The sequence below is a fragment of the Scatophagus argus genome, chromosome 20 (assembly GCF_020382885.2).
Source record: "Scatophagus argus isolate fScaArg1 chromosome 20, fScaArg1.pri, whole genome shotgun sequence".
NCBI lineage: Eukaryota > Metazoa > Chordata > Actinopteri > Scatophagidae > Scatophagus > Scatophagus argus.
In genome coordinates, this window is record NC_058512.1 from 11,821,544 (window position 1) to 11,846,683 (window position 25,140).

Genomic DNA, 25,140 nt, shown 5'->3' on the forward strand with positions numbered 1-25,140 from the left:
AGAGCCTCTTAATGTTAATATACTATTCATCCTAGCAGGCACCAAGATTCTTTACCACTGGATGGGCCATGGAAAATAGTTTTAAAAAATGTTTTTGCCAGCAATCAATTTAGTCTGATATTATGTGCAGCTATATGTTGTCAGTTTGATCCAAATTCCCTGCAGGATGAGGATACTCTTAATATAATAGCATAGAAGGGATAGCCAGCAGCCAAAACCAAGATATGTTGAGTTAAATGTGTCTGCATACAAGCCCACAAACTGAACTTGAGTCACAAGGGAATGAAATCTTTACTGTCAATGGTTCACATCAGTCCAAATCCTATAACACATAAAATTTTAGCTTTAGTCTGTTGCATTTCTCAATTATCTATCTTTGTAATGTATCTTATAAGAACAAAGGATGCACTTTATGCACATATGCTGTATACTGTATGTACATATATACACATGTAGACTGACGCAGAACCTCAGAAGTCCAGTTTAAGGGTGAAACCACTGACTGAGCCAAACCAAACGTCCAAATGTTGTTTTAATTTTCAGCTGCTCAGTCATTAATGACCTACTGTACGTGCCCCGTTTCTGAAGATGATGTCATAGTTCCCTTCAAAACTATGCTTGAATGAAAACTTTAAACCTACATTTACACTAGATCCTGGACGAAAAGCATTTACAGTATGAAATGCAATGGGAACACAAGTTGTAGGGGACTGATCCATCCTCTGAGCACCATGAACAGCCAACTGACCAGCATTACAATCCCTGGAACTGCGCTGCTGAAGTGTCAGAATAAACAGTTTTAACCTTCCGTACTCCAGATTCATTTTGGTTCATTTTTGGGACTTTGTTGCATTTATTCATTGTTTTTTAACTTTAAAATTGTCCTTTTTCACCCCATAGACTTGGTTTAAATTGTGATTTGCCCCTTAATTTAACTGCAAATACAAATACAATAAAAACGAAGACTGACTGTCACAAATGACAATGACTCAAAATATCATGATCGAACAAGAGAATGTTGTGGAAATTATTGTTATATGAGTAATACAAACAAATAGAACAGAAAAACATGCAAATACTAGTACTAAAATAAATTATAGGGCACACCCTGAAATATTTTTGACAACTTAGCCTAAGAATCAGACTGCTTTTCCGTTCAAATTTCTCCAGTATACGGTTTTGAATACAAGATACCATGACGTGAGAAAGCTGTGATAAAAGACAGCTGTGATATGGCTGCGTGAATTTGAAAGACACAAATACACCTCTGTTCCATGAAATCAGCCTTTCTTAAGTCAAGCCGAAGAATGCTAACATCTCAACCACCACCAAAACATTTTTCTTTCTGTTTCTTTCAGCCATAGTGAGATGCACAGTTCAGAAACAGGCTGAATCGAACATGTCACCCCTTTATTGTAAAATTGATACCAATCACTATTTCACAAACAGACACGGGCTGTTGAAGGAGACATGGAGAGGTGCAAGCAGAGGCAAAAACAACAGGCAGGACACAGACGCTGACTAAAGAACAAGGTGATTCAAGACAGACAGAAGAACAGACGAAGGAGCAGAATGAGCGCTGATGTCAATTGCTGAATTTCTCTTGGAAAGAAAAACAGGAATAGAGACTAAAGACAGAGGCATGCAAAACAACACAGGAATGTTAAGTCCTCAGATGCCAGACTGTGATAGCTGAGGATAAGACCATCCTGTAAGGCCTTCAGTAAAGGACTGAAACATATCTACTGAGACTATGGAGACTGTAGTTTGACATGGTGCCCATGTAAAGTCTGCCCTACGAAACAGGAGTGCAACCAGGGCTCCTTGAAGTGGTATTCAACCATTTTTTTTCCTTTAGCAAAGGTAAACCATAAAATCTTTGAAGAAATGCAAGCCAAAAGAAAAATCCTATATCAGAAAACTTTAAACATACAGTAGTTCCTATGTGGCAGAGGAGATGTGATTTGAACACTTTCTTCACTTTCACCTCATCTGTAATTTTCACATATCAGGATGTGTTGCTTATCTGAGCTAATTTATTATCTAACGGTAGACACATCTAAAGGTCTCTACAACTAATGTCATCACCCCAGACAAATGTTTAAGACTTATGAAGTGCTAAAAAGCATATAAGTGAAATTTATTATGTACAGTATTTGGGGTAATGTGACACAAATGATGGGACCAAGGATTTGTTTAGCTTACAAAGACAGCTTGATGCATAAAATTGCATGCAAAATGTGTAATTTTCTACAGCTTTATGTTCACTTGTGAGAATTAAGAAGATGGATCAGTAAACATGCCAACATTTTAAATGCTTTATCTTGCTAATGGCCTTCTCTTGTACGTAAGTTATGTTTCACTGAGTTTACTGCTGGAGTAAAATCGGCTACGTTGTCTGCACACATTTTCCTGAGATCATGCTGAGCAACTTAAGATTTGAATTTATGCTGAGAATAAATGAGAAACAGAGCACATAAGAGGCCTGTGGTGTGAGGTTGTTTTTTAAATAAACTCTCACTCAAACTTTGTGGTGGCACACAGCACTTTGGAGCGGTGAGAGGGATTACATCTGTGAGGCTGCAATGGTCTTTGGACTCCCTGTCGATGCAGTCCTCAGTTTTGCTCTTTCTGCCAAGATATTATGGCGCATGAACACACACCAGCCCATTCACTGTGCTATGAAAGAGTGATTAAAGTAAGAAAATTCTATAAAAGTGAGCAGTTTTGACAAAGTAAACTAGAGCACTGCCACTGAATGCCACCTTTTACTTATAAATACTGTCTCAGAGAATATTCTTACTATAAAAGCAAGTGAAAAGAGCAGTTTAAAAAGTGTGGGGTTGGATACCTGGCCACTTGACCTGAGGCTGACTGAAAAGAGTTTCCCATGTTGAGCTTATAACGTGTATAACATTTACAAAACTTTATGTTAAGGGAGTACAAAAATTGTACTTCATTGTGCTGCAAATTCCTATTATAATATAGAAATCTACCTGAGGAATATACCAGGTGTGTCACCGCAGTCACAATGGGACAAAAAAGCAGGAAAAACACATTTGGTTAATTTTCTTGAACCTTTTCTTCTAATCTTGTTCATTTGTGAGTCATTTTTACATTATAGGCTCATAAATCTAATAAATCTTTGGTTGAAACAGCTAGAACACATAGATTGTTGCAATCTTTGAATAGGATCTGCAAGTAGGAAAAGCTTTGTTTTAAGGGGCTATACGTCAAAAAGTTTGCCTGACTGAATGAGACCATATAATCACAAAGTGCAGAGTTGAGGTATAAAACTGTCGGTTCAAATGGACTGGATTAGCAGCAGTACAAATTTTAAACTGTTCATCACAAGTGAACTGAAGAAGGAAACTGAGATTGGTTTCTACCATACAACACGACCAGCCATGTTACACCTTGGATCAATTGCAGACTGTCTTGCCAACAGAGGTTTGATCACAATCACTCCACTCATTCAACCAGCAGGCGTTCTGAAGCCGTAACAGAGTTTCTTTTGTCCCCCCCCCCCTTTCTTCAAAAGTGTGCTTTTGCTCGTCTGAACCTGCCAAAATGTATTCCTGCAGTTTGCATACTGCAGCTTCAAGACTACTTCCTCTGAAAACATCCCTGCCAGACTCACATCCTGCTGTGAGTCTCTGCTCAGCCTTTAAACTGTCTCAGTCCAGAAATAAGGAAACTGAGGCGAGTCAGATGCCCGCTCACCTTTTCAAAAAGCATTCTTCATTGTAGTTTTTCTCAGATGTTTTCTCACAGAGCTTCCATCTACAACATGTGGCTTAGAGTACAATTTTGTGCCTATTTAGCTTGAGTAATCTGAAAGAGATCTTGTGGATGTGAAATGAGGCCTGCATATCATCTGTGATTTTGGTGTAGGTTATAACTAAGAACAGATCTACAGATTAAAGGACTGTAAATTCTCACAGGATCTGCTTTTGGCTCTCTTATCTCATTCTATCTCTCAGTTTTCGTTTTTCTTTCTTGGTTTTTTGGCTCCCTTTTAATTTTTTTTTTTTTTTTTTAGCTATAATGCCATGTTTGTGTCTCTCTGACATCCTTAACATCTGTTAATCTCATTTAATCCATAATTATTCTTTCCTCTATCCATCTCTAACAAGGTAACCAGAGTGTGTCATGGACAGAGCTATGGGCTTTGTTTTCCAGAAGGTCTTTTGCAAATACTTCAGCACCACAGCGAAACATGGCCAACTTTTACATCTGCGTCTACTAAAGCATATGAAACAGCCTCTACAAAAACAGAAAATTGTTTTTTTTATGATCGCAATCTCACGTTTGCTCCAGACTTTCAGTGACGTAAAACAGAAGTTACAAAACATAAGGTAATTAAAATTGAGCTTGTTTGCGTTGAATCAAGGAGATTATTTTGTTATTGCTGCATCAGTGATAAGACAATTTTGCCTAATGTCTATTTTAAGGATTTAGGCCTGATGAAACTCTGAAAATACTGTAATAGATATACGGATAGAAAAGTTCCAAACCCCATAGCACCGTCCAAAGGAGTTTCAAACACTTTTCTGAACAAGTAGATTTTGTTTGATTTATAGTACTGTACTACATCATTATCACATAATTCTACTTCATTCTTATCCAGTGAAACTGTTCAAGGTTCTTCCACCTTAGATTTGATGCATTCAGTAAATACTTCATTTCATCAGGTCATGTATTTGAAAATGTTGAATCTACTCCCAGTTCCTCTGATCATAGTACACCTTGCTAGACAAGCAAATTTGGCACTCACATTTTTCAATGAACCACTTTACAAATCTCGACATGTTTAATGCTCTTACATTCTTCGCTCGTAGCCAAGATTTGTGCATGATTTTTTTTTCTTCTAAACTGAGATAGAACGTTGCAGTTTCAAAAATATCCCCATGTGTTCGGACGTAGACCCAGAAATACTTAATCTAAAGAAATCATTTTCACTAGCTGAATTTTGACAGGTATGAATATATAAATACAATGAAGCTAATTTGTGACATCCTACTGTCCAATTGTGCGACTAGGTCCATAGACTGTGTACAGCCAACAACACAGGTATTCATACATTCATACAATGTACCAGAAAACTCCTCACTCACTCCAGTGAGACAAAAAAAGTATTCCGGGTTGGGAGAGAGTGGAAGCCACAAATCACACAAGTCTTGTTTTCCTCTGTCTCTTCATATCTTCATCCCCTCTGGGCTGTGTGTTGCTCTCCCTTATGTTTTAGCTCCAAAATGAAAAGGGACGACTCCTTCATAACAATTCCTACTCGGAATCATCAATGGATGCAATGCCGCCCGCTAGCTACATATATAATTTTCCTTTCCCTTTCATATAGGAGCGAGGTATTTCTGGTTCAAATGAAAGTTTAGCCCCTGGGTAGATATGTAAAGAGACCATTCCAGGTGCATAAGGAAATACTGCTGGGTTTGAATGGGGTCGGGGGTGAGGAGTTCAAGTCTTTCAATAAATCACAACAAGCTGTTGTGACAAGGGTTCACTGCTATGACCGGGAGAGAAGTGTAAGCTATATGAAATATGTCTTTCAAGTACAGAGACTGGAGGCCTTTAACCCGATGAGTGCAACAAAATGTATATGTTAAGGTGCTTTTCACTCAGCAGCTTAACAGTCAGTTAGTTATTCGGAGCGGCTGACAGGTTTATCCTCCCATTTAAGAAGAGACAGAGATGTACCAGATGATACATTGCAGACCCTCCTGACATGTTAACAACTCACTGGTTAAAAGTTTTTCATGTTTATCTGCCTTGTATTTAGAATTGTAAATATCTAAGCTAACATCACACTTGAAGAGGAAGTTCCGAACAGACAGACTGGTCAAAAGTGACAGGAGGTCTGTAAGTCAGTGTGTCACATTCCATACAAGGGACCAACACTGTCATCACAACTTTCCATCTGTTGCGAATGGACACCAATACAGGTAAATTAACCTAGAAATCACTAATAACCATGCTGATGTTCAATGAACTGTGTTATGCATTAGATCATGGAAAACTTGACTGCAGTTTTCCTGTAATATTTAGTAAAATCATTTTGTTCAATGAAAATGTCATCGAGATATTATTACATGGAAAGGTCTTAAAGCTATAAACATTAAAACTTTCATGAAATAAACAATATGTTTTAAACTACGGTTGACCTTTTATGCAGCAATACCCATTAACCTTTCTGTAAAGTAGCTTTCACTGTTAGTGATGGAGTCCGCCATTCCCTCACTGGATTCAAATGCCCTTCACATTGGAAATGATGCATGTATTTAATCCAGCAACAGTCGTAATTGTATCTCGCTGATATCACTGTTTACTTTCATTGTGCTACAGCTGCATTAAGTTACTGCTAATGCAAACCAAACATTTTCTATTACTGCAAGTTCACATTAAAAGCAAAAAACAGGGCTTTTATTGTAAAGTACATTTACAAAAGTATATACTTTTAAAGAATATGCTTGAGCTCAGTGCATTTGAGTATTAATGTATTTGATCAATTACTGATTTGATTATAACATATAACTTACAAAATAAATTGATTAGTGGAATGGCAATCCTCCAAACTAACAATAACATACTCTATTTTGTTCATCATTGCCTTACAAAATCACACTTCTGAACATATTCTGTTCCCATACTGCTTTTGGCTGGACAATGTTACCTGTCAGTACCTCCAAAAACTGCTACAAATGACCACAGTAAAGTACCCCTTTAAAACTGAAAACCTTAAGAAAAAGCTGTAGCATAAAGGTGTCATTCAAACTTAATTCCTGGACTTAATCCAGATTTGGCAGACAGTTTGCCCCTTCCTGCCTGCTTTCCTACCAAGTATGTGGTAGGTCTGGTCTGGGTTTTAATGGTGCTGTATGACATGTGTGTACTCATGTCAGTGACTGCCCCAAACAGCTGTAAACTGGCTGTTTATGAGGGTGATGTGCCGTGAAAACGCACCACGTTTTTGACTTTCACACCATCTGGGGAAGAAAAAAAGTCAAAAGAGGGCAGTGAGTGTAGCGGTGTGGTGCTCAGTGTGAAAACTCACTAGAGGGATTTGGGCCAGGTTTGAGTAATGTTTGGCTGGAGATTTATAACAGAATTTGAATAAGAGTGTCTAGTCAGTCACCTAAAGCTTTGAGCCTGACATATCACACATGCAGGTCTAGTTAAAGCAAAGTTTAAATGCAGAAGGCATTAGAAAGATATGTATTTAATTTATTTTTAAATTCCCTGAATCCTCTTACGATTGTTTGCTAAATAAAGTTAAAATAATCCTATTTCACCACAGTATCATATACAGCCTATTCTGCATCTGTTTGTTCCAGATCTTTATTGGAGCTCTCTGATGTTTACACTAAGGGAAGTGAGCCAGTTTCATATGGCTACAACATTCAGTCCAGTGGAAATACTCCAGATGTCTTGCATCTTTTTAGCCACATTTCTCAACACTCTGCCCTGGCATATTTGGTATCTTTAGAAACTTAGAAATCTTTAGTACAATTCAAAATAAAGTTATGTGGGTTTGTTGAAAATTTGGCTGCACAGAGTTTATAATGATGATATACAGCCTAACTGTGTGTGTTTTGTAGTTCTTTTAGTATGTACACTAATAAAAACATAATTTGTTGAATTTGCTCTTATTTATTTTTACCATTAATGTATCTGGGGCACTGCAGCATATATTAATTGTACAATTAATTAAACATTTTTACCTGTAGTTCCTGGTCACAGGTCACCAGTGGTGTAAGCAGCAAATTAAAGCGTGAAAGTGTGCTGTTTTAGTCTCTTTGTTTTTCCCTTTGTCCCATTGACATATTCCCATTTGCAGAAAACATAAAGGATCAAATGCCAAAGGTGAGGAATACCACCTTTAACACCTATTAAGTCATGTTCCTCCTTTATGACTAAATGTGGCTCAACACACTAAGTACAGTGTATGAAATTACTATTTCCCCACTCCAGTACCGAGAGCTATACCACATACTGACAACTCAAGGTGCTCTGTGTGAGTTATGAGTTCATGTCAGCCTCTGTCATGATCTCACAGGCCAAGCCATCCATTTATTGCAGTCTACCCACCGCACTAAACAGGTCACTAATCGAGGGGTATTCACTTTAGCGCGGCTGTACCAACCTAAATAGTGAAAGATCCAAAGGCAAACCTTAATTGTCTGTGAAAAGAGTCAAACATTTCAAAGTACAGTAACCATTAGAGCCTGTCAACCACACTGGCAATTACACCACCACAAATATTTAAATTTGTGGTTTTGGAGCAGAGTTTGAGGGGAATCATGATGTGCTAAGCAGCTTGGGGCTGAGACTAAAACATGGATGCATTCAAGTTCACCCTGGAAAAAAAAGACAAGAATAAGTAAGAGCCGGAAGAAACTGAGCCCTCAACCTTCAACGATAAACACATCATTTTAGCAAAATCAAAAGTGCCAGGGTACAGTGGAGATCATAAAGTGAGCATGGGTTCAGATTGTATACATGGATTGGGTTACTGTACCTATGGAGCACAGTAATAACCACTTCCATATGCCTGTCAGAACATATGACGCTTTTTCAATATCATCATTTACGTTGAGTGATGGCCATGTTATTTCAGACAAACAGGTGGGGGGGAAAGACAAATTTCTAGGAGGTATTTACTTACAGATAAGTAAAGTATAGCAAGGCATGACAATACCCTCAACTCAAAGCAGGGTGAGGCAAGGCAGCGCTTCGGTTATAGATCGAAAAACTGGAGAAAACCTTTCTATTCCCTCTCATAGATACCAGAGTGCTTTATGTTTTCTCTAAGTTACTCTTCTTACGCTTTTATCTGTCAAAAACAAAAATCCAGCCAGCAAGCAAGTTTTATAGCAGTGTTGCTCAATGAACATGAGCAGATCACTGAAGCCATGCCAAATTACAAAACTGCCGTCAGAGCCTTTTTGGATGTGTATGAAAGTAAAAGCTGAGGCGAAGGTTTTGTAACCCTACTAACCCCTTTTTTGTTTAATTCAACGGAAAGAGGCTGAAAGCTGTTCAGATAAATCAGGAAAAAATGATGAACGCCTGCCATAATATCAAACAAACTAGTGGGTGGTCATCGTGGGTGTGCGCTACATAAATGTGACATTGTTGTAAGCAGCTCTTATCACCTCCCACTCTCTCTCACTTTTTTCCCCTCTTTGCTCATGTCTGGATCCTCTCTGTACTATGTAGTGAAGCTTTAAATGCCTATAGACAAGACGATGAGATGAAGACAGATCGTAGGTAGATGCCACCAATAAAAAATGAAATGGAGTGTATGGTGCGCAGATGAAGAGACAGTGTGGGAGAGAGTTTGGGAGACACAGAAAGATGTGTGTCTCGGAGCTGACCAGTGACCACTTCTGTTTATTTAATTGTTGCCTTCATGACCACGACTCTGACCAGACCTCTGGAAAAACAACAGTGAGGGCTGGGATGAAAAACTGGTCACAGGTCTCATTCTGATGGGTCTGGACTCAACCAAAGAATCTGTAACTTAGAAAGGGAGGCAAATGACTCTTGCAGCATGTATGTAAGATTCTGTCGACTATTTAGAATACTTGATTTCAGTGAAAAAGGTTTCACACAAACTACACCTCGTGTGTTATCCGTCTTCCACTGTGTTTATTGACTCGGCACCCACTGACCAAGAGACCTTTGATAAATGGCACATGGTTGTAGACAAAATAATCTTGTTTTAGTGGGGGCAGCCTTAACTTTCTTGGTTACAAATATCTCAAGGTCACAGAACAAGACTAGACATAGCATTAACAGAAAACTGGATTTGTTGTTTTTACACATATGTCTTAATACAGAGTTTTTAAAAATGGGAGATAGGCCTCCAAATGTTTTAGTAATTTTTACATTAGTTATCAAAAGGAGATAACAAAGAAGCCCAAATGTGCATTTAAATAGTTCGGAGACACAGTAGGAGGGTTTTTCCACACTTTTCCGGAGCCATAAACCATAAATGTTATGGGGCAAACCTTTTTATTTATTTGGTGTAGTCTAAAGTTATGTCAAATAGTAACATTAAGCTATCTTGGCTTAATTTTTGAGTATCTATGGGATGAAATAACATAACCATGATCTCATAGGTGTCAGGAACTGAGTGAAACTAAGCAAGTAAACTAAGCACATGAGAATTCAGTTAGGGTTAGAAAATTTAGCTCTGGTTTGGCAGTGTGTGACTGCTGACCATTAATGCTCTCTCCATAAACAATTTCCAAAACCTCAAGCAAACACGAAATACTTTGTCCCCATAAACACACATAACAATGAAAAAGAGCACATTTATACATTTTTCTTCACTACCGTTTCACTCGGGCTGTTGCAGCCTGAGTTCATTATGATTTTCTAACATTTCTGCTAACATTAAAAATTGAAGGTAAAAACTGATGACTTGGGAGCACTCTGACTTACTGCAGCAGCAGTAGCAAATATGTATTTCATTTAAGAATGATTATGATAGTCTTGCAACAAAGTTTACTCCCTTAACCTTACTGGATTAAATTTAGTTGCAATTTACTTGTTCAGATACTTACTGTCATCAATCCTGACAAACAAACATGAATGGAGCTTCCATAAACAATAAATCACCAGGATACCCAAGCACTTTTCTGTGATAACTCAAGTTTCCTTTGGCAAAGTACAATCTGCATCCAACCAGGCGATTTGACAGGGAATAAATTATCATGCATAAACTGTTTTGTTAACTTGTTGGGGCAATAAAGCTTATTACAGGGAAAAATGAAAACCCTCAACAATTTTCCACATAGGTCAGTCTGGAATCTGCAGGCCAACTCCTGCTGGCTAATGGGATCATTACTGGGGAAGAGAACTATGCTAAATATGCAGTTGCTCTTTCAAAAAAGTGGAAAGCTAATTCCTCTGAATCCGATTTGAAGTCAAATCTGGGTGTATGTCAAATAATCATAATTTCACTAAAGCTTTTAGTATGACAATTGGAGAGGCCAGTTATCTCCAAGTTTCTGGTCGCTGTAACACGTCATGTTGACAAGGTGAAGAACAGACAAAAATCACATTTTGAATCATTTCGAAGTCGTTTTGTGCGGATTTAGAGAGACGCGAGACGGCCACTGATAAGACAGGTCTCACGCCCGATTGTGAAGTTCGAGAGAAGTTTGAGAACATAATGGGCTTCATTGTAGTGTGTGTGTGCGAGTGCGTGTGTGTGAATGTGTGTGTGTGTATGTGTGTCCTCTGACCCCTCCAGACATAATTAAGGACACATTTTACCCAGGTCTGTCTTAGGTATGGCTTGGGACTGGGTAGTTTGTGTATGTGTGTGTATGTGTGTGTACATTTTAGGTGTGTGCGTTTGTGCATAAGCACATGTGCATGCACCCTAATGTGCCCCATCCCGTTCCTTGTACATGCCGACCCAACCTGCCCTCCGTATGTCTAACACTAGTGCTTCTGGGCTGATTGCCCATATCACTTTCACTCACCAGCTCACACACACTCACGTAAATACACACAGAGGCACACACCTTTTTAGACCAAGCCCTTGTAAAGGCACCTCCTTAGGGACACGTCGTGAAATGTACCCCTTGTTAGGGCTCGAGTGTGTGTGTGTGTGCGCATATGTGTGTCTGCTTTACCTCAGCTGTTTCCTGCCAGCTCAGAAACCAGCAGACTGTGAAGGCCTCTCTCTCTCTCTCTCTCTCTCTCTCTCTCTCTGCTCAGAGTTTGCTGCTTTTAAGCTTCTAAATGACCAAAGAACCTTTGGATGAGGATGTTTCTGACGATGTCATCACTAGGAAAGTTTGACTGTGGAACTGATGGGTCTCAAATTTAATCCTCTCTCCTCCATACATATCCTATAATGAACTAAATGAAATTATGGGGGGAACAGATTCTTTCCAAAGTGTATGTGGCCTTCACTGTCAATATATCATAAACTTTTTTAAAGCTTTTATGAACTACAAATTCATGACTTGCAAAACTGACATTTTTATTCAAGCATTCAGCTGGAGTGTATTTACATGAAATAATAATGTTACTCCATTACTGTTTTATATCTGATGATAGATTTATGACTCATGATGACATTTGCTCTGGGCCTGTTTTATTTCTTGTCTCCTTCCTATCCGTTTCTTTAGTTCACTGTATAATCTGAGAAAATTACTATTTCAGTTATGTGAGCGTTACAATTTGAACTTTATGTAAACTGATTTACATTTGATTTTGGGCAATTATCTTGCATGGAAGCCATTTCAATTAATTATTTACAAGAAAGGCATATATGTGATTAAATAATACATAATTGTTATATTGTTATTGTTAGTTGTTATAATTGTTAAATTAATTAACAACTACAGCCTCTGAAATGTCAGTGTGCCAATTAAATGTTTTTTTGTGTGTGTGGGATGGTATTTACATATTTTCACATAAACATATGCTGACAATATGTAAACGCAAGGTTATGGTTGATTTCTTGTGGCTTTGTAAGGTGTCTTGTTAAAGGGTTACATGTTAAATGTTATGGCATGACATAAAAACTAACTAACTTTATTTGGACTGAAAACCCTCTTGGGTCAATGATTACAAAACAGCCTCTTTATTAGGTGTGAACAATGCTTTAAGCAACAGGAGGTCGAGCAAACCGTTACGACTCCCACGGGACAAAGACTGTCTGCCTTAGATACACGTCATCTAACCAAGAAACATGAAAACACACACACACACACGCACGCACAGAGAAAGCTATCCACGGTTAAGTCTACAACTTTGTGGAATCTTCTCTGTTGTTATCTGGCCTCTTTATCCTCCCTGCTTTAAGTCAATTCTCTTATCTGGCAGGTACTACTTATTTGGTTGTGGGCATAGTTATGGAGGAATTTAGAGTAGCCTATTGAACTGACATGTCTAAAGCTATGTGAGAGGATTCCACATGTCTGTTTCTGGTCAGTCCTGAACTGATGAAAGGATGTTTTATTGAGCCTCTGCTTCAGAGGAAAAAAACAGCACAACTGTGTTTTACTTGGTCCCTAAGCTGATAAAGGTGTATATCAATGGTTTAGTCTAGTCTGGTTTGCTTTCATCTGCTAAGCCACTGATCAGTTACAGGGCTGCTTATCAACAGCAATTTCCCAAACAGAATCAATAAGTAATGACAGGGGAAGAAACAAAAAGTGTGTGTGTGTATGTGTAAAGGGGCTGTGCTGCCTTGCTGTTTAGAAAGCTAATGAATGAGTCCCACCTCTCTGCTCAGCTGAGATTTCTGTCGCCACTTTCTTAAGTTGTCTTTTTTTCTCTTTCTCTATATGAGTTTGTTAAGCTGCTCAGACTAAGACTCCTTCTATCTCCTTGCTGTTTGAACAAAAAGAGGAATTTAAGTCATGTTGCAGGGATAAAAGTAATCTTACTGAGTGCTTTGATGAACAGACACATAAGGACCAGAAACTAATAAAGAACTAATCACCTGTCTGACATTTTAGTCTGAAACACTGGCATCTGTGAAGTTGATGCTTTTGCATTTGCTTCCTTATTTCATTTCATTCCTTTATAGCATGTATTTTACACCAACCTGCTCCAAAAGCAAAGAAGAAGCTTTTGTCAGGGTGCTCCTCTAGCAGTGCCTTGACCCTCTTCCCCATCCTCTCATTCCTCTTGTAGATGAGCTCCTGTCGAAAGTAGCTATCAATTTCCTGGGCTGTCACCTGCTCGCTGGGTGGCAGTGTCACGTTATTGAAGTTAGGGACCTAGGGTTGAAGAAGTGTTGGGTCAGTCAAGGTGTGAAGGTGAAAAGAAAAAGGGTGAAAGAAGATTTATTTTGTCTTCTTCAGAGCTTTCATTCAAATGTCACAAAAGAAAAGGCAGGAATGCTAAATGCACCAAAATTTGCTTCACTTTTCTTATACTGACAAAACATAATTGGACTGACCAAAAATCAGAGGAATTACTAAGGTGACAGCAAATCAAACTGAGAAAGACAAGTCAAAGATGGTGGAGGGAAGAACAAAGCAAAGAACAGGTCGACTAAACAGGCAAAAGTAAGAGAAGCTGGTAGAAGATGGGTGGGCAGAGGAGTAGTAGTGGGGGGATGACAGGCCTTTGAGAGGGTTACGGGTGAAGGTAAAATGTCAAGGGTCGTGTCACTGGGACACTCCAGAAGGTCAAAGGGTCAAACTGACTTTTAGCTTATTAACTAGAGTGAAAGTAGTTTAAGGCTAATGCTGCACAAGATAAGATACAATAAGATAAGATACGATAAGATAAGAGAAGACTGACCTGTGAGGTGTCATGATTGAAGATGATGGAGTTGAGATCGCCACAGTTGTAGTGCCTGATCAGGTCTTCAGTGGTATATGGAACCTGAAGGCTTCCTGCCCTTAAAGACTCCTGCTGTAATAACGTCTGGTTCAGGGCAAAGATCACCTAGAATGAGACAATGACAGCTTGTTATTGATCAATTTGTTTTTACCCTTGAGGAAGATCACGGTTGTACTGAATGAGTAAGTAACTGTAGAAGTATTTAGAATTGATGTAACAAATGCATAATACTGCAGGATGAGGAACATTTATTAGAACTACATAATAGAAATAAATTAGGTTACATGAGTAATAATGCACATAATTATCCATTCAAATATACTAAAACATGAGAGGTTTAAAGGTACTCAGTGCAAATGTGAACTCTATGGTGGTAATTAAAAAAAAATATATCAAGACATCACCAAATTTATCAGGATACACCATCTGGGGACCGTGAATATTTGTACCAACTCTCATCTTGTACAATGCTGAGATCTTTCTAGACCTTAGACCTTAGACCTGTTGGCCGCGGAAACAGAGGAAAAGTTCAGGGGAACACCAGGGTCAGTGGGATTCACCCTCTGGGGACCATAAATGTCAGTACAGAAATGCACAAGAAAATGCATCTTCTGTCATTTTGATTTTATTATATCTTTTAATTGACAGAAGATGTACAATGTACTCCATGCAAGTGCAATGTCTGTATAAAAAGAATTTCCCCTCGGGGATAAATAAAGGAATTCAGACTCTGATGTTCAGATTTACTTTCAGATTTACTGAACTAACTATTAAGGCAAATGAGACAGTTTGGGTTTCTCCTGCCAAATCACCTTCTGCTCTGCTGCAGCGACTCAACTATTGTGTGAGCGTGAAATCAGCCAGTGTTTGGTGAGAGGGCCCTGGTGAGCCTGCCGCCTATGATCAGTGCCACAGGGACACACTGCGCATACGTGCACACAAGTACACAGTAACACACACACACACACACACACACACTGGAGCTCCTGCACATCTACACACAACAAGACCGAGTTACACACACAGAAACCATCACCGCTCCTCACCTCAAGGCACATGGTCCCACTCTGATCTCTACACCACACACACACACACACATACACACACACACACACACATAAAACTTCACCCTGCAAACCACTGATGTTGAATCCCATGAATGAAGAGAGTTTGTATGGTTTATTTGTTTCTCAATGGCAACCATCAGTCAGAGTGAAGATAAGTTTTGTCAGGTGTGGAACTGTGTAATTGTGCCTACAGTATGTCTGTATATTCTTACAATTCAATGATCGTTTGGCTGTGTGTGTATGTATGTGTGCGCACATGTGCATGTACTCTCACATCTTTGTCAAATGAATTCTGTTGATATGCATACCCGTACGGCGACCAGGCCGACCCAAGCGACTGTTTCTTTCTCTTTTTTCATGTTCGGTTTTCTAAGGTGCTCTGATGACACTTTTCTCTCTCGACTGGCCCATTGTGGGAGCCTTCGGTATAGTAGAGGAGTGGAGGAGCAGAGGGCAGCGTGGAGCAGATGCCTTCTTGTCAGGGGACAAAGAACCCCTCCGTCACCCTCTCTTCTTCTCTCCTCTGCACTCCCTCCAGCTTTCATCAGCCGCGCATCAAAGTGGCGCTCTGCATATGAAAAGGACCCCGTCTTTATGCCACGCAAATTAGCCTATCGCCACCCCTCCCCGACTCATTTCACAAAAACACCCTCACATCTGTGCCACGTCCGTGAAGGAAGGCCCTCATCTGCAGGGTCTCCCCTTTTTCTCAGCTCCCTCTTCTCCTCTTTCTCCACTCGCCGTGCCTTTCAGCCCCTTAAATCATGGCTGAGAAGGATGGTGGTGGTGGTGGTGGTGGTGGTGGTGGAGGGGGGATCAGTCATAGCCAGTTAAAAGAAAGGCAACAAAAAGGTTTATGGTAGGAAAGAGAAGGGATAAACAGCAAGAAAACATGAGCAAAAAAGTGAGGTAGGATACAGAAAACATGTGCACAGAGGACGAGTGAAGAAAGAAAACCTGTATGAATGATTTCTTTCTTTTCACTGTGATCCTCCTCTTCTGTTAGTACACTGTGGGTCAGTGGGTGCATTTTCCCACTCGGTTCCTTTCATCAGGTCCCCCTGTTTCTTCTTCTCCTCCACTGCTGCCCCCCCCTATCCTGCCCCCTCCAGCACGCACACACAGACACACAGACACGCCCCTTGCTGATATCAAAGCAAGCGGAGCCAATGAAAGTCAATAATTGTCCTTTGTCATGGAAATGTCCCTTCTTGTTGAGATGAAGTGGGGTGGGTGTGTGCATCCAGAGCAAACATCATCACAGTCAGATTCCCACATGTGGAGATCTGGAGTGTTTCGGAGGCTCTGCTGAAAAAAAACCTTTGCTGCTCTTGCTCTGAAGTGTGTTGGCTTCGGTTAGGATTTGCAAGAAAAAATATGCTTAGTGGAGTATCTCTGAGGAGAGCTTACATTAATTGCATTTATGAAAGAAAGAGAAAAAATGAGACAAAAAAAATGTAAGCATCATTAGAAGTGAGACATTTCAACCTGTCTCACATAATTCCACAGAAGCAGACCATGCATTGAACACAAGCACCCATGAATTATCGCACTGATGCAGCAGAGCGAGTCGCAGGGCTGTCACGTTCTTTTGTTCATCGAAGAAAAAACTAAACATCCAATCAGAAATGATCTATCCAAATAAATGAACTGAAGCCTCATCCAGACCTATTGCACACTCTATTGCCAAACAAGAGTTGTTCTCACCAAAAAGAAGGAAACTAGTGAACTCTTCTGAAAGGACTCATCACAACACGTTAGAGATACACCAAGAATGGCCAAATCGGCTGTTTACCAATTTTGCAAAATGAAACTGTCTAATGCTGAGATCAGAAGGACACAATAGTTTCGTCTTTTGAGTTAGGGGGTCGTCTGCCAAATGTTGAACGCTTCTTGGTTGAGGTGACTATACTTGTTTATGGAATTTATATTCCACTTCTGCCCCTAAATCCTTCACAGTAGACTTAAACTGCCACGCTGACAGATGTGTGCGCTGGACCCTCTTATACATCACTGTCAAGGAACACAGAAGTTATCAAACAGGCTAGATGTCATGAGGTCATGAGGTAACCCAAATGGTGCACTGGGTCGCTTTTACTGTCACTTACAAGCAGGACAATTTCAGCTTGGGAATATAGTTTAGAATTGGGTGATGAACTCTGTGTGATCAAATCTGATTTTAATACATGTTCTAGTTCTAATTCATTCCTTCATTCATTCAAAGACACATTCACCAGGAGTGAGGAATGACGGCACAACAGCCTGCACCATTAAAGTGTAGTTCAGCTTCACTGCTTTTCAGTTTCATCTGCAGTAAATGCCGTCTTATTCACCATAGACCTCACAGAAAAGATAACTTGAGGTATTCGATCTCAGCAACAAAGTGTCAGCAACACATTGTGTCTGTATATAAATGTATACTGTATGTAAACTGTATGTGAGGTCCTGTCACAGTATAAATTTGCTGCGATGTGAGCAGCTTGTAAAAACCAAGATCAGCTCCTTGTATGGTAAAGCCTCCGGCTAATTGATGTTGTTCTGATTGTAAGCGCTGGCACTGGAGTTGAGGAGTGTTTCTGTAACTTCATTTTCAAATGAATTTTGATGAGCTACAGAACAGCATGTGTGTCTCTGGATGCATCTGCCTTACTGTGTGTGTGTGTTGTTTTTCTAAATGATTATATATGTGCAGAACATGCCTCTGGGTCGAAATAAAGCCTGTCCACGCTATTGACACACAGTACAAGCAGACAATTCAATGAGCCCTGGCTGTCTCCCAAGTGCAAATGAAGACTTCCAACAGCTCCTCTATTTCCTCCTGACTCTCTGATGTTATCAGACTAACACGCCTTTTTTTTCTCTCTCTGTCATGCACTCAGACATAGACATATCTATGATTTCCCTCAGAAATCAGAATAGGGAGAAACACAACAGCCGAACCAATAAGAGCCAGAGACAGAAGGACAGAGATAAGGACAGAAATGGACTCTCTGTGCTGATGTTATCTGTGAAGTCTCAGAGGAGGAGTGCACAGACAGAGATGAGGACAGACACAAATGGACAGAGACAAGGATTCTGAGTTACCTGTGAGTGATGTTATCAGTGACACGTTAGTCTGAGCCTTAAAACAAGATGGATCAGGAGCCCAGCAGCACCGCCAGGCTTTCACCAAGCAGCAGCTCTGAGGAACTGTTCTATATTTACACACTAACACCTGGCATTTTGACTGCATTGTTTAGTCTGAACTGCAGGAAGTAACCTGTCTTCTATTTTATCTTCCAGGCAAGTTTTCATGTGAATGGCAGATACAGTTGCACAACTGATGAAGTGCATTAATAATGAAGCCTGAGGGCAAAACTGAAGACTTCTTGGAGGTCTCAAATGAATGGGAATAAAATGGTATCAGATTCTGCAAAATTCTGATTTCAATCAGCAACAATCTAATCAAAGAATAAGATTACTAACCTGGCATTCAATGATAACTTTCAGTATGTGGTAGTTTTCATTACTCTGTGCTTTCAACATATTTTGGTCAATACCAAAAAAGTATTGAGGTTCAATACCGAGCCATAATCTCTTCTTTCTCCCTGTTCAGTTTGACGCCATCTGAAGCCTACATCTCACAGTGCAAGATCAATGTTTTCCAAAGTTTGAGAAAATTTCAACTTATTTGTGGTATTGGGAAATGCTACTATTTGGACTGGGGGCATAAAAATTGGGGGAAAAAAAATCATTTTGAAATTTATCCACATTTATTGAGAAATGTCGAAAGCAGGTAATGGCTACTGCAGCTGCAAAAAAAATGGCCACAGTTCCATTCAGCAGGTATTCACTCCCCATTCACACACACACATTTGCACATACATAAATCTTTCAGCACTGCACAAGTGAGCTTTCACTTTCTGGCAGAAAACCCAGCTTTTAAACACAGACACACACACACACCTGTCAGTTTGAGTTATCTATATTGTTTTTGTCCCTCTATCCTACCTCTACCTCCTCCTTTTCCTCCCATGTCTCCCCTTTTCTCTCCTTCCAACTCCCCCTGAGCACATTTTCTTTTACTTTTCTCCACCCTCTACTCTCACTCCTCCATTCATCCTGCCATCATTTCAGTCCTCCTTTCCTCTCCCCTTTGATCCTGTACATTCCCTCCCTCCCTCCCTCCCTCTCCTCCTTCCATCCATCTCTCCCTCCCTTTCTCTCTCTCTCTCTTTTTCCTTTGATCCTATACATCCCCTCTATCAGTTAGGTCTTTAAAGATTTGACCCCTGCATTCCTCAGGTCACTCATGACCTCCTTGCTGCGTGTGTGTGTTTCTATACATGTAAGTGTGTATACACCTGTACAAGATTAGGTCTTTTCTCTGTGTTTTTGTATGTTCATGAATACATGACCGCATGTGTGTGTGTGTGTGTGTGTGTGTGTGTGTGTGTATGCATTTAAATGCTCCATCACTGTGGATTACTGCACATTCTGCGGAGCTCAAAGCAGACCTTTGAAGATAGCTTTATTAATTTTCCAATATGAAACAAAGGAAAGGAAATATGGGGACTAGATTTCCCACACAGAGGAGAAAGAAAGGAGCAAGTGAAAAAGACAAAAAGGAAGACGAGGGTTTCTTTGCCAAACCACACAGAGAAAAATCCCCAGGCCTGCATGTTTGACAATAATGATGACCAAAAATTGTTTTTCCTCCCTCTTTTTGAAAGGAAAATCCATCTTTCGGCATAATTGATATATCCTATTCCTTTTGATCTTGAATGTTCAATCAATGAATGTTGACTTGAACAACTCTCTCACAGAGCCAGATAGCGGTCTGTGTGCACACAGAAAGTTTCTTTCTCTTCAAAATGTGCCTGAAAAGAATTCGCTTCCACTGGACAGCATTTAAGGAGGGTTTAGTCTCATCAAATGATGATATCCACTGACTGTGCAGTCAATTATTATTATTATTATTATATTATTATTATTATTACCAGAAATGAATGAATTTTTCAAGCTATAAAATATTAGAAAGCACCTTCAGCATATCCCAGAGCTCACATTAACTTCTTCACATTGCTTGTTCCAGCTGATCAACAGTGCAAAAACCAAAGGTAGTCAATTTGCAACCCTAAAAAAGTAAGAGCTGGGTCACCTCACCTGGCAGAGCTTGCATCCCATGTACAAAGGCTGCAGTGAGAGTTCGAATCTGACCCCGTGTCCTTTACTGCACGTCTTCCCTCTCTCTTCCCCCTTTCCTGTCAAGATACTCAGCTATCCCTCCTAACAAATGCACAACACAACACTCCATTGTCGTGTCATTTAAGAAGTTTACACATAATGTATTTAATTACAATGGTATTTTACTCCTGTGGATTTCTTTAAATGAACACTTGATTCTGTATATTACACTGATGGTCAACACACAAACTATCACATTTCTGCTAAGGTGTGGACACATTTCTCTTTCTCTCTGTTTCTCTTCCTTTATCTCTGTCCAAAACCTCTCTTTCTCTCTCTCTCTCCCTCCCTCTCTCTCTCTCTCTCTCTCTCTCTCTCTCTCTCTCTCTCTCTCACACGCTATAAAAACATTCTTGTGGGGTGCATTTACCTTGGTGCCCGGACGCAGCCAAATATTTAGGCTGTCACAGGGAATCAGCCTCAAACCAAAGTTGGAGGTCTGTGTGTGTGTGTGTGTGTGTGTGTGTGTGTGCATGCGCGCGTGCTTTTGTGTGTCTGTTGGGGATTGTGGTGATTGAAATGTCAACTTCTTAACCGCCCCCCCACCCAATCTCGCTTCACTACCTGCTGAACAAGCCGTACATGAGTCGAACAGTGATGACAAAACAGTGAGAAATTAATGAAAATTTAAAGAAATAAAGGGCCAATTATGACTGACCTTCAAGGAAAACTGTCAACTATTTGATGGCTCCATCTTCTCAAATGTGAAGATTCTTTTGTAACTAAAATTAAATGATTTTGACAAAACAAGCAGTTTGAAAATATCCTATTGACCTCCTTTCGTGGTTTTTTGCCATTTTAGAAACTAAACTGATCAAAGAAAGCTCAAAAAATCAAGTATGGTACCCTCATTTAAGATTAGTAATATAATTTGATTATTGCAATATAATTAATCAGTCAATGCAATATTCAAGTCTCTCCTTATTTCTCACACTGATCTCACTTGTTGATTGAGTGATTATCAATTGGAAAGAATAAGCAAAGTAACTCTTCTAAGCCCCACAACAAGAATTTAACACACACATACACACACACACGCAAACACGCACTGTGGTGGCACCTGTCATCACACTCTCACAAACAAAAGGAGTTGCACTGTTAACAGACCTCTCCTCTCTGTCTTTATGTATGTCACTCTTCCTCCCTCTCTCTCGCCCTGTCCATCTGTCTATCTCTCTATACACACACACACACATACAGACACACACACATGCACATAAAAACACCCCACAGAGCAGCCGCTCAGTCTGTCAGTCCACTAAGAAACAACAGGGTCTTGAAAACACAGTGAGCCACAAGAAAAACAGCCATCAATCTCTACGACTTGTCTGTTGACTGAAGCGACGTTGTTAATCTTCAGGACAGCGCAAGTCAAGAACAACACCGCCGAGCTGTTTCATGCCGAGATTTAAACCAGTACAGCTGTGAGCACTTAGTATGGATGCGCACTAACCATCTGAGTATTCATATTGCGTGTGCGTTATCATGCAAACGGGGAGACACAAATAATCAAGCAGGCAAAAAGCAGCAGCAGTAACATCATAACACAGTGCATTGTATGAGACTTTAGGCTCTATTTCAATCCCCCAGCTGTCAATCTGAGGCAAGAAAACGTAATCAAGTATTCGTGACTTCAATCCTTTTGATGTGCTTCATATTTCAGGACAGCACAAAAACACACACACAGACACACAGCTTCTGGTGAGGTCAGACAGCCTGACCTCTCCACCTCCTCAAGAGTCCAAGGTCACTAATGGACCTTCCTACACAGACCTTCCTACACTGCTCCATTACTAAGGTCACATGGATAACATTGCTGAAATTGCTCAAAATGGAGGTAAATACTTCATTCATACTTTTCTTTCATGCATGTGAATGTGAAGTCACTTGGTATAACATTATGTTCTGTTGTAGTTATGTACAATTTGCCAACCACCGACGATAACCCAGTGTGTTAGGAAGAACTTAAACGTGTAGTATTTGTCATTGTATTAAATTACTATCTATGACAAAAATCTGAGATTTTTCGTATAAAGTATATTTGGAAAAAAAACATAACATTTCACTGGTTTGTAGTTTGAATGTTATGCTCAGCAGAATGCTGCATGTTATGTTTACAATACGTTGACAGGGTTACATCCTGTGGGACTCAGTGATGGATTTGTGGATTCGTACATCATAATAGTTTCATTATCATTTCAATTGTCAGAAAATGTATGCTAATGATATGTTTACTTATGAAATCTATTTGACCTTGGATATCTTGGAGAGCTCCCAACTGTTTGCTACGAGACTGTTTTTTGTTTTTTATTTTTCCCAAATATCTTAAAATATAGATTTTTTTTATATAGCACTGGCCCTAATACTATGTTCCTATTTTGTTTATATAAGTTTATATAAATATTTGCTTCAATGGTCTCGTTTGGCTTTCAAACTATTCTGTGTTCCATGATATTGTCCCACTTTTTAACTGCACATCAAATAAATGTACAAAGCTTTTTGTAATATGTGTCCCTTATGTAATTTTATGTCTTGATTTAGTGGGTAAAATTGACAGTCATGAGTTTGAGACAAGTAACAAAGAGAAGAGAATGGTTACTGGAAATGTTTCCCCAAATCTTGAAGCCAGTTTAAGTATTTCTTTTGGCCAAGTTTCAACCATTTTCTGAATTATCTTTAATAATGTAAATGATCAAATTATGGTTAAGGGAAATGAAAATCACATAAAAAGCGTCATTACTGTCCAAAGAAAATCATGTATCTATCTATATATGTATACAAAAACACACCCACACGCACACACTCTCTCTCTCTCACACACACACTGTTTTCAGAAGATGTGAACAATTCTTACTTACTTACTTACTTACTGACTTCTTATTCTTACTTCTTACTTTGAAATTTCATGTCTTAGATTGCTTTGCTTGGTGCTCACATGTCAGGTTTTCAACTCCTGTTGTAAACCTGTTTTCAAGAGAGACAGCTCCTTTACTGCACAGCATGATGGGTACGATTTTGTTAAGACAGCGTATTCTTAGCACTGGACAGTAAAAACAGAAGACAGCAGCGCCAGAAATACATCTCCAAACTTTTGTCTCTGCAGAAGTCAGATAAAGAGAGACAGCAGGGATCAAAACAAAAAAAAAAAGCCACACAGTCATATTTCCGAGTATCTGCAATCCCTTAAACCACTGGCACAGACTGAGAACCGAAGCACCACTGGCAAACCCCGCTGAACAGGCCCACACACACCAGCACACAGCCAGGCATTCACATTAATATGCATGTAAACACTTTCCGTCAGCTTGCATCAATTCCTTTCTTCTAAACAAAAACACTGACTCAAAGCACAGTACCCTCAACCTCGACCTTTCTCATCAATACAGACCCTAAACCTCACACACACACACACATATACAGAACGAGTCTATGTCATGGAAAGTAGGATCCAAACCATGAGACATGCATCTGTTTGTTGTGGCAAAAGAATGATCAATAAAGGAGATAAAAGGGCCCGAGAGAGATAAACAGAAGGTGAAAAACACTACTGAGAGACAGACAGTGGGAGGAAAGAGAGAGGCAGGCCCATAGGGAAGAAAGAAAAGACAAAGTGATGAAGAGACAGAGGTGGACTGATAGAAAGACACAGAGAGAGCCAGACAGAGTGAAAAGAGAGATGGCTGTTGTTGTGCAGACGTCTGCCTCGACCCACAGCCTCACAACCACAGACTTATAAACAGCCAACAAAATATGAAAAACATCCAAACCTCCTAAAAGTGTTGGGAGTTCAGTTTTCAAAAAAGAGTCCACTTTGCATTCACCGAGGATGGTACACAAATAAACATACTCCCGTTATGTGAAGCTATGGCCAAAATAACAACTGTCAAAGCTACTCAAACGATACAAAATACCCTAAAGAAAAAAAAAATCTACTAATTTTAGATCAGGGAGTAGAAGTGCTGTGGAAAGACAAACAGCAAGTGAAAGGCACTCTGAGAGACACTGATTTGCATCTGATTTTACATCCTGATTTGGACATTCAGCTACAAAGTATTCTTAAGAATCAAACCTGGTTTTGTAACATATTCGACCATGAGGCATTTCATAAGTAATAACTGATGAAACATATAAAATGTGAAAATAGCGCAAGACACACGTTGCAATTCCCTACCGCCCACAGTGACTTACACAACCACCCGTGTCCCAAAACCCAAACATTTTAACTTACAAAGACACAAAAGCAATAAAAAAAACCCCACATTTTAGAAGCTTGGATGAAAGAATGTTTTGCATTTTTCTTTTGATTTTAACAAATAAACATTTCTTTATAAACTTCCTTAATTGTTGTCAATTAAGGAAGGTTTATTGTTTCAGCACCATATTACTTTGAACTTCAGAGGTGCAGAATCTCTGTTTTCATTATCTCTCTTATCTTATCTTTTTATTAAAATGAAGGCTCTTGTGGCTCTTGATAAAAACCTGCCAGATCATTTACAATCACATGCAA

General features: G+C 39.5%; 1 protein-coding gene across 3 annotated transcripts in view; it reads right to left on the reverse strand.

Moving 5' to 3' along the window:
• trabd2a (TraB domain containing 2A) overlaps positions 1–25,140 on the reverse strand; it is a 58,400-nt gene that overhangs the window by 15,664 nt on the left and 17,596 nt on the right. For all 3 annotated transcript variants that reach the window (XM_046375832.1, XM_046375831.1, XM_046375830.1), the window contains 2 exons: positions 14,299–14,445; positions 13,595–13,769 (listed from right to left, as the gene is read on the reverse strand). In XM_046375832.1, coding sequence (XP_046231788.1) covers positions 13,595–13,769; positions 14,299–14,445 — 322 coding nt within the window. The remainder of the gene's footprint in view (positions 1–13,594; positions 13,770–14,298; positions 14,446–25,140) is intronic.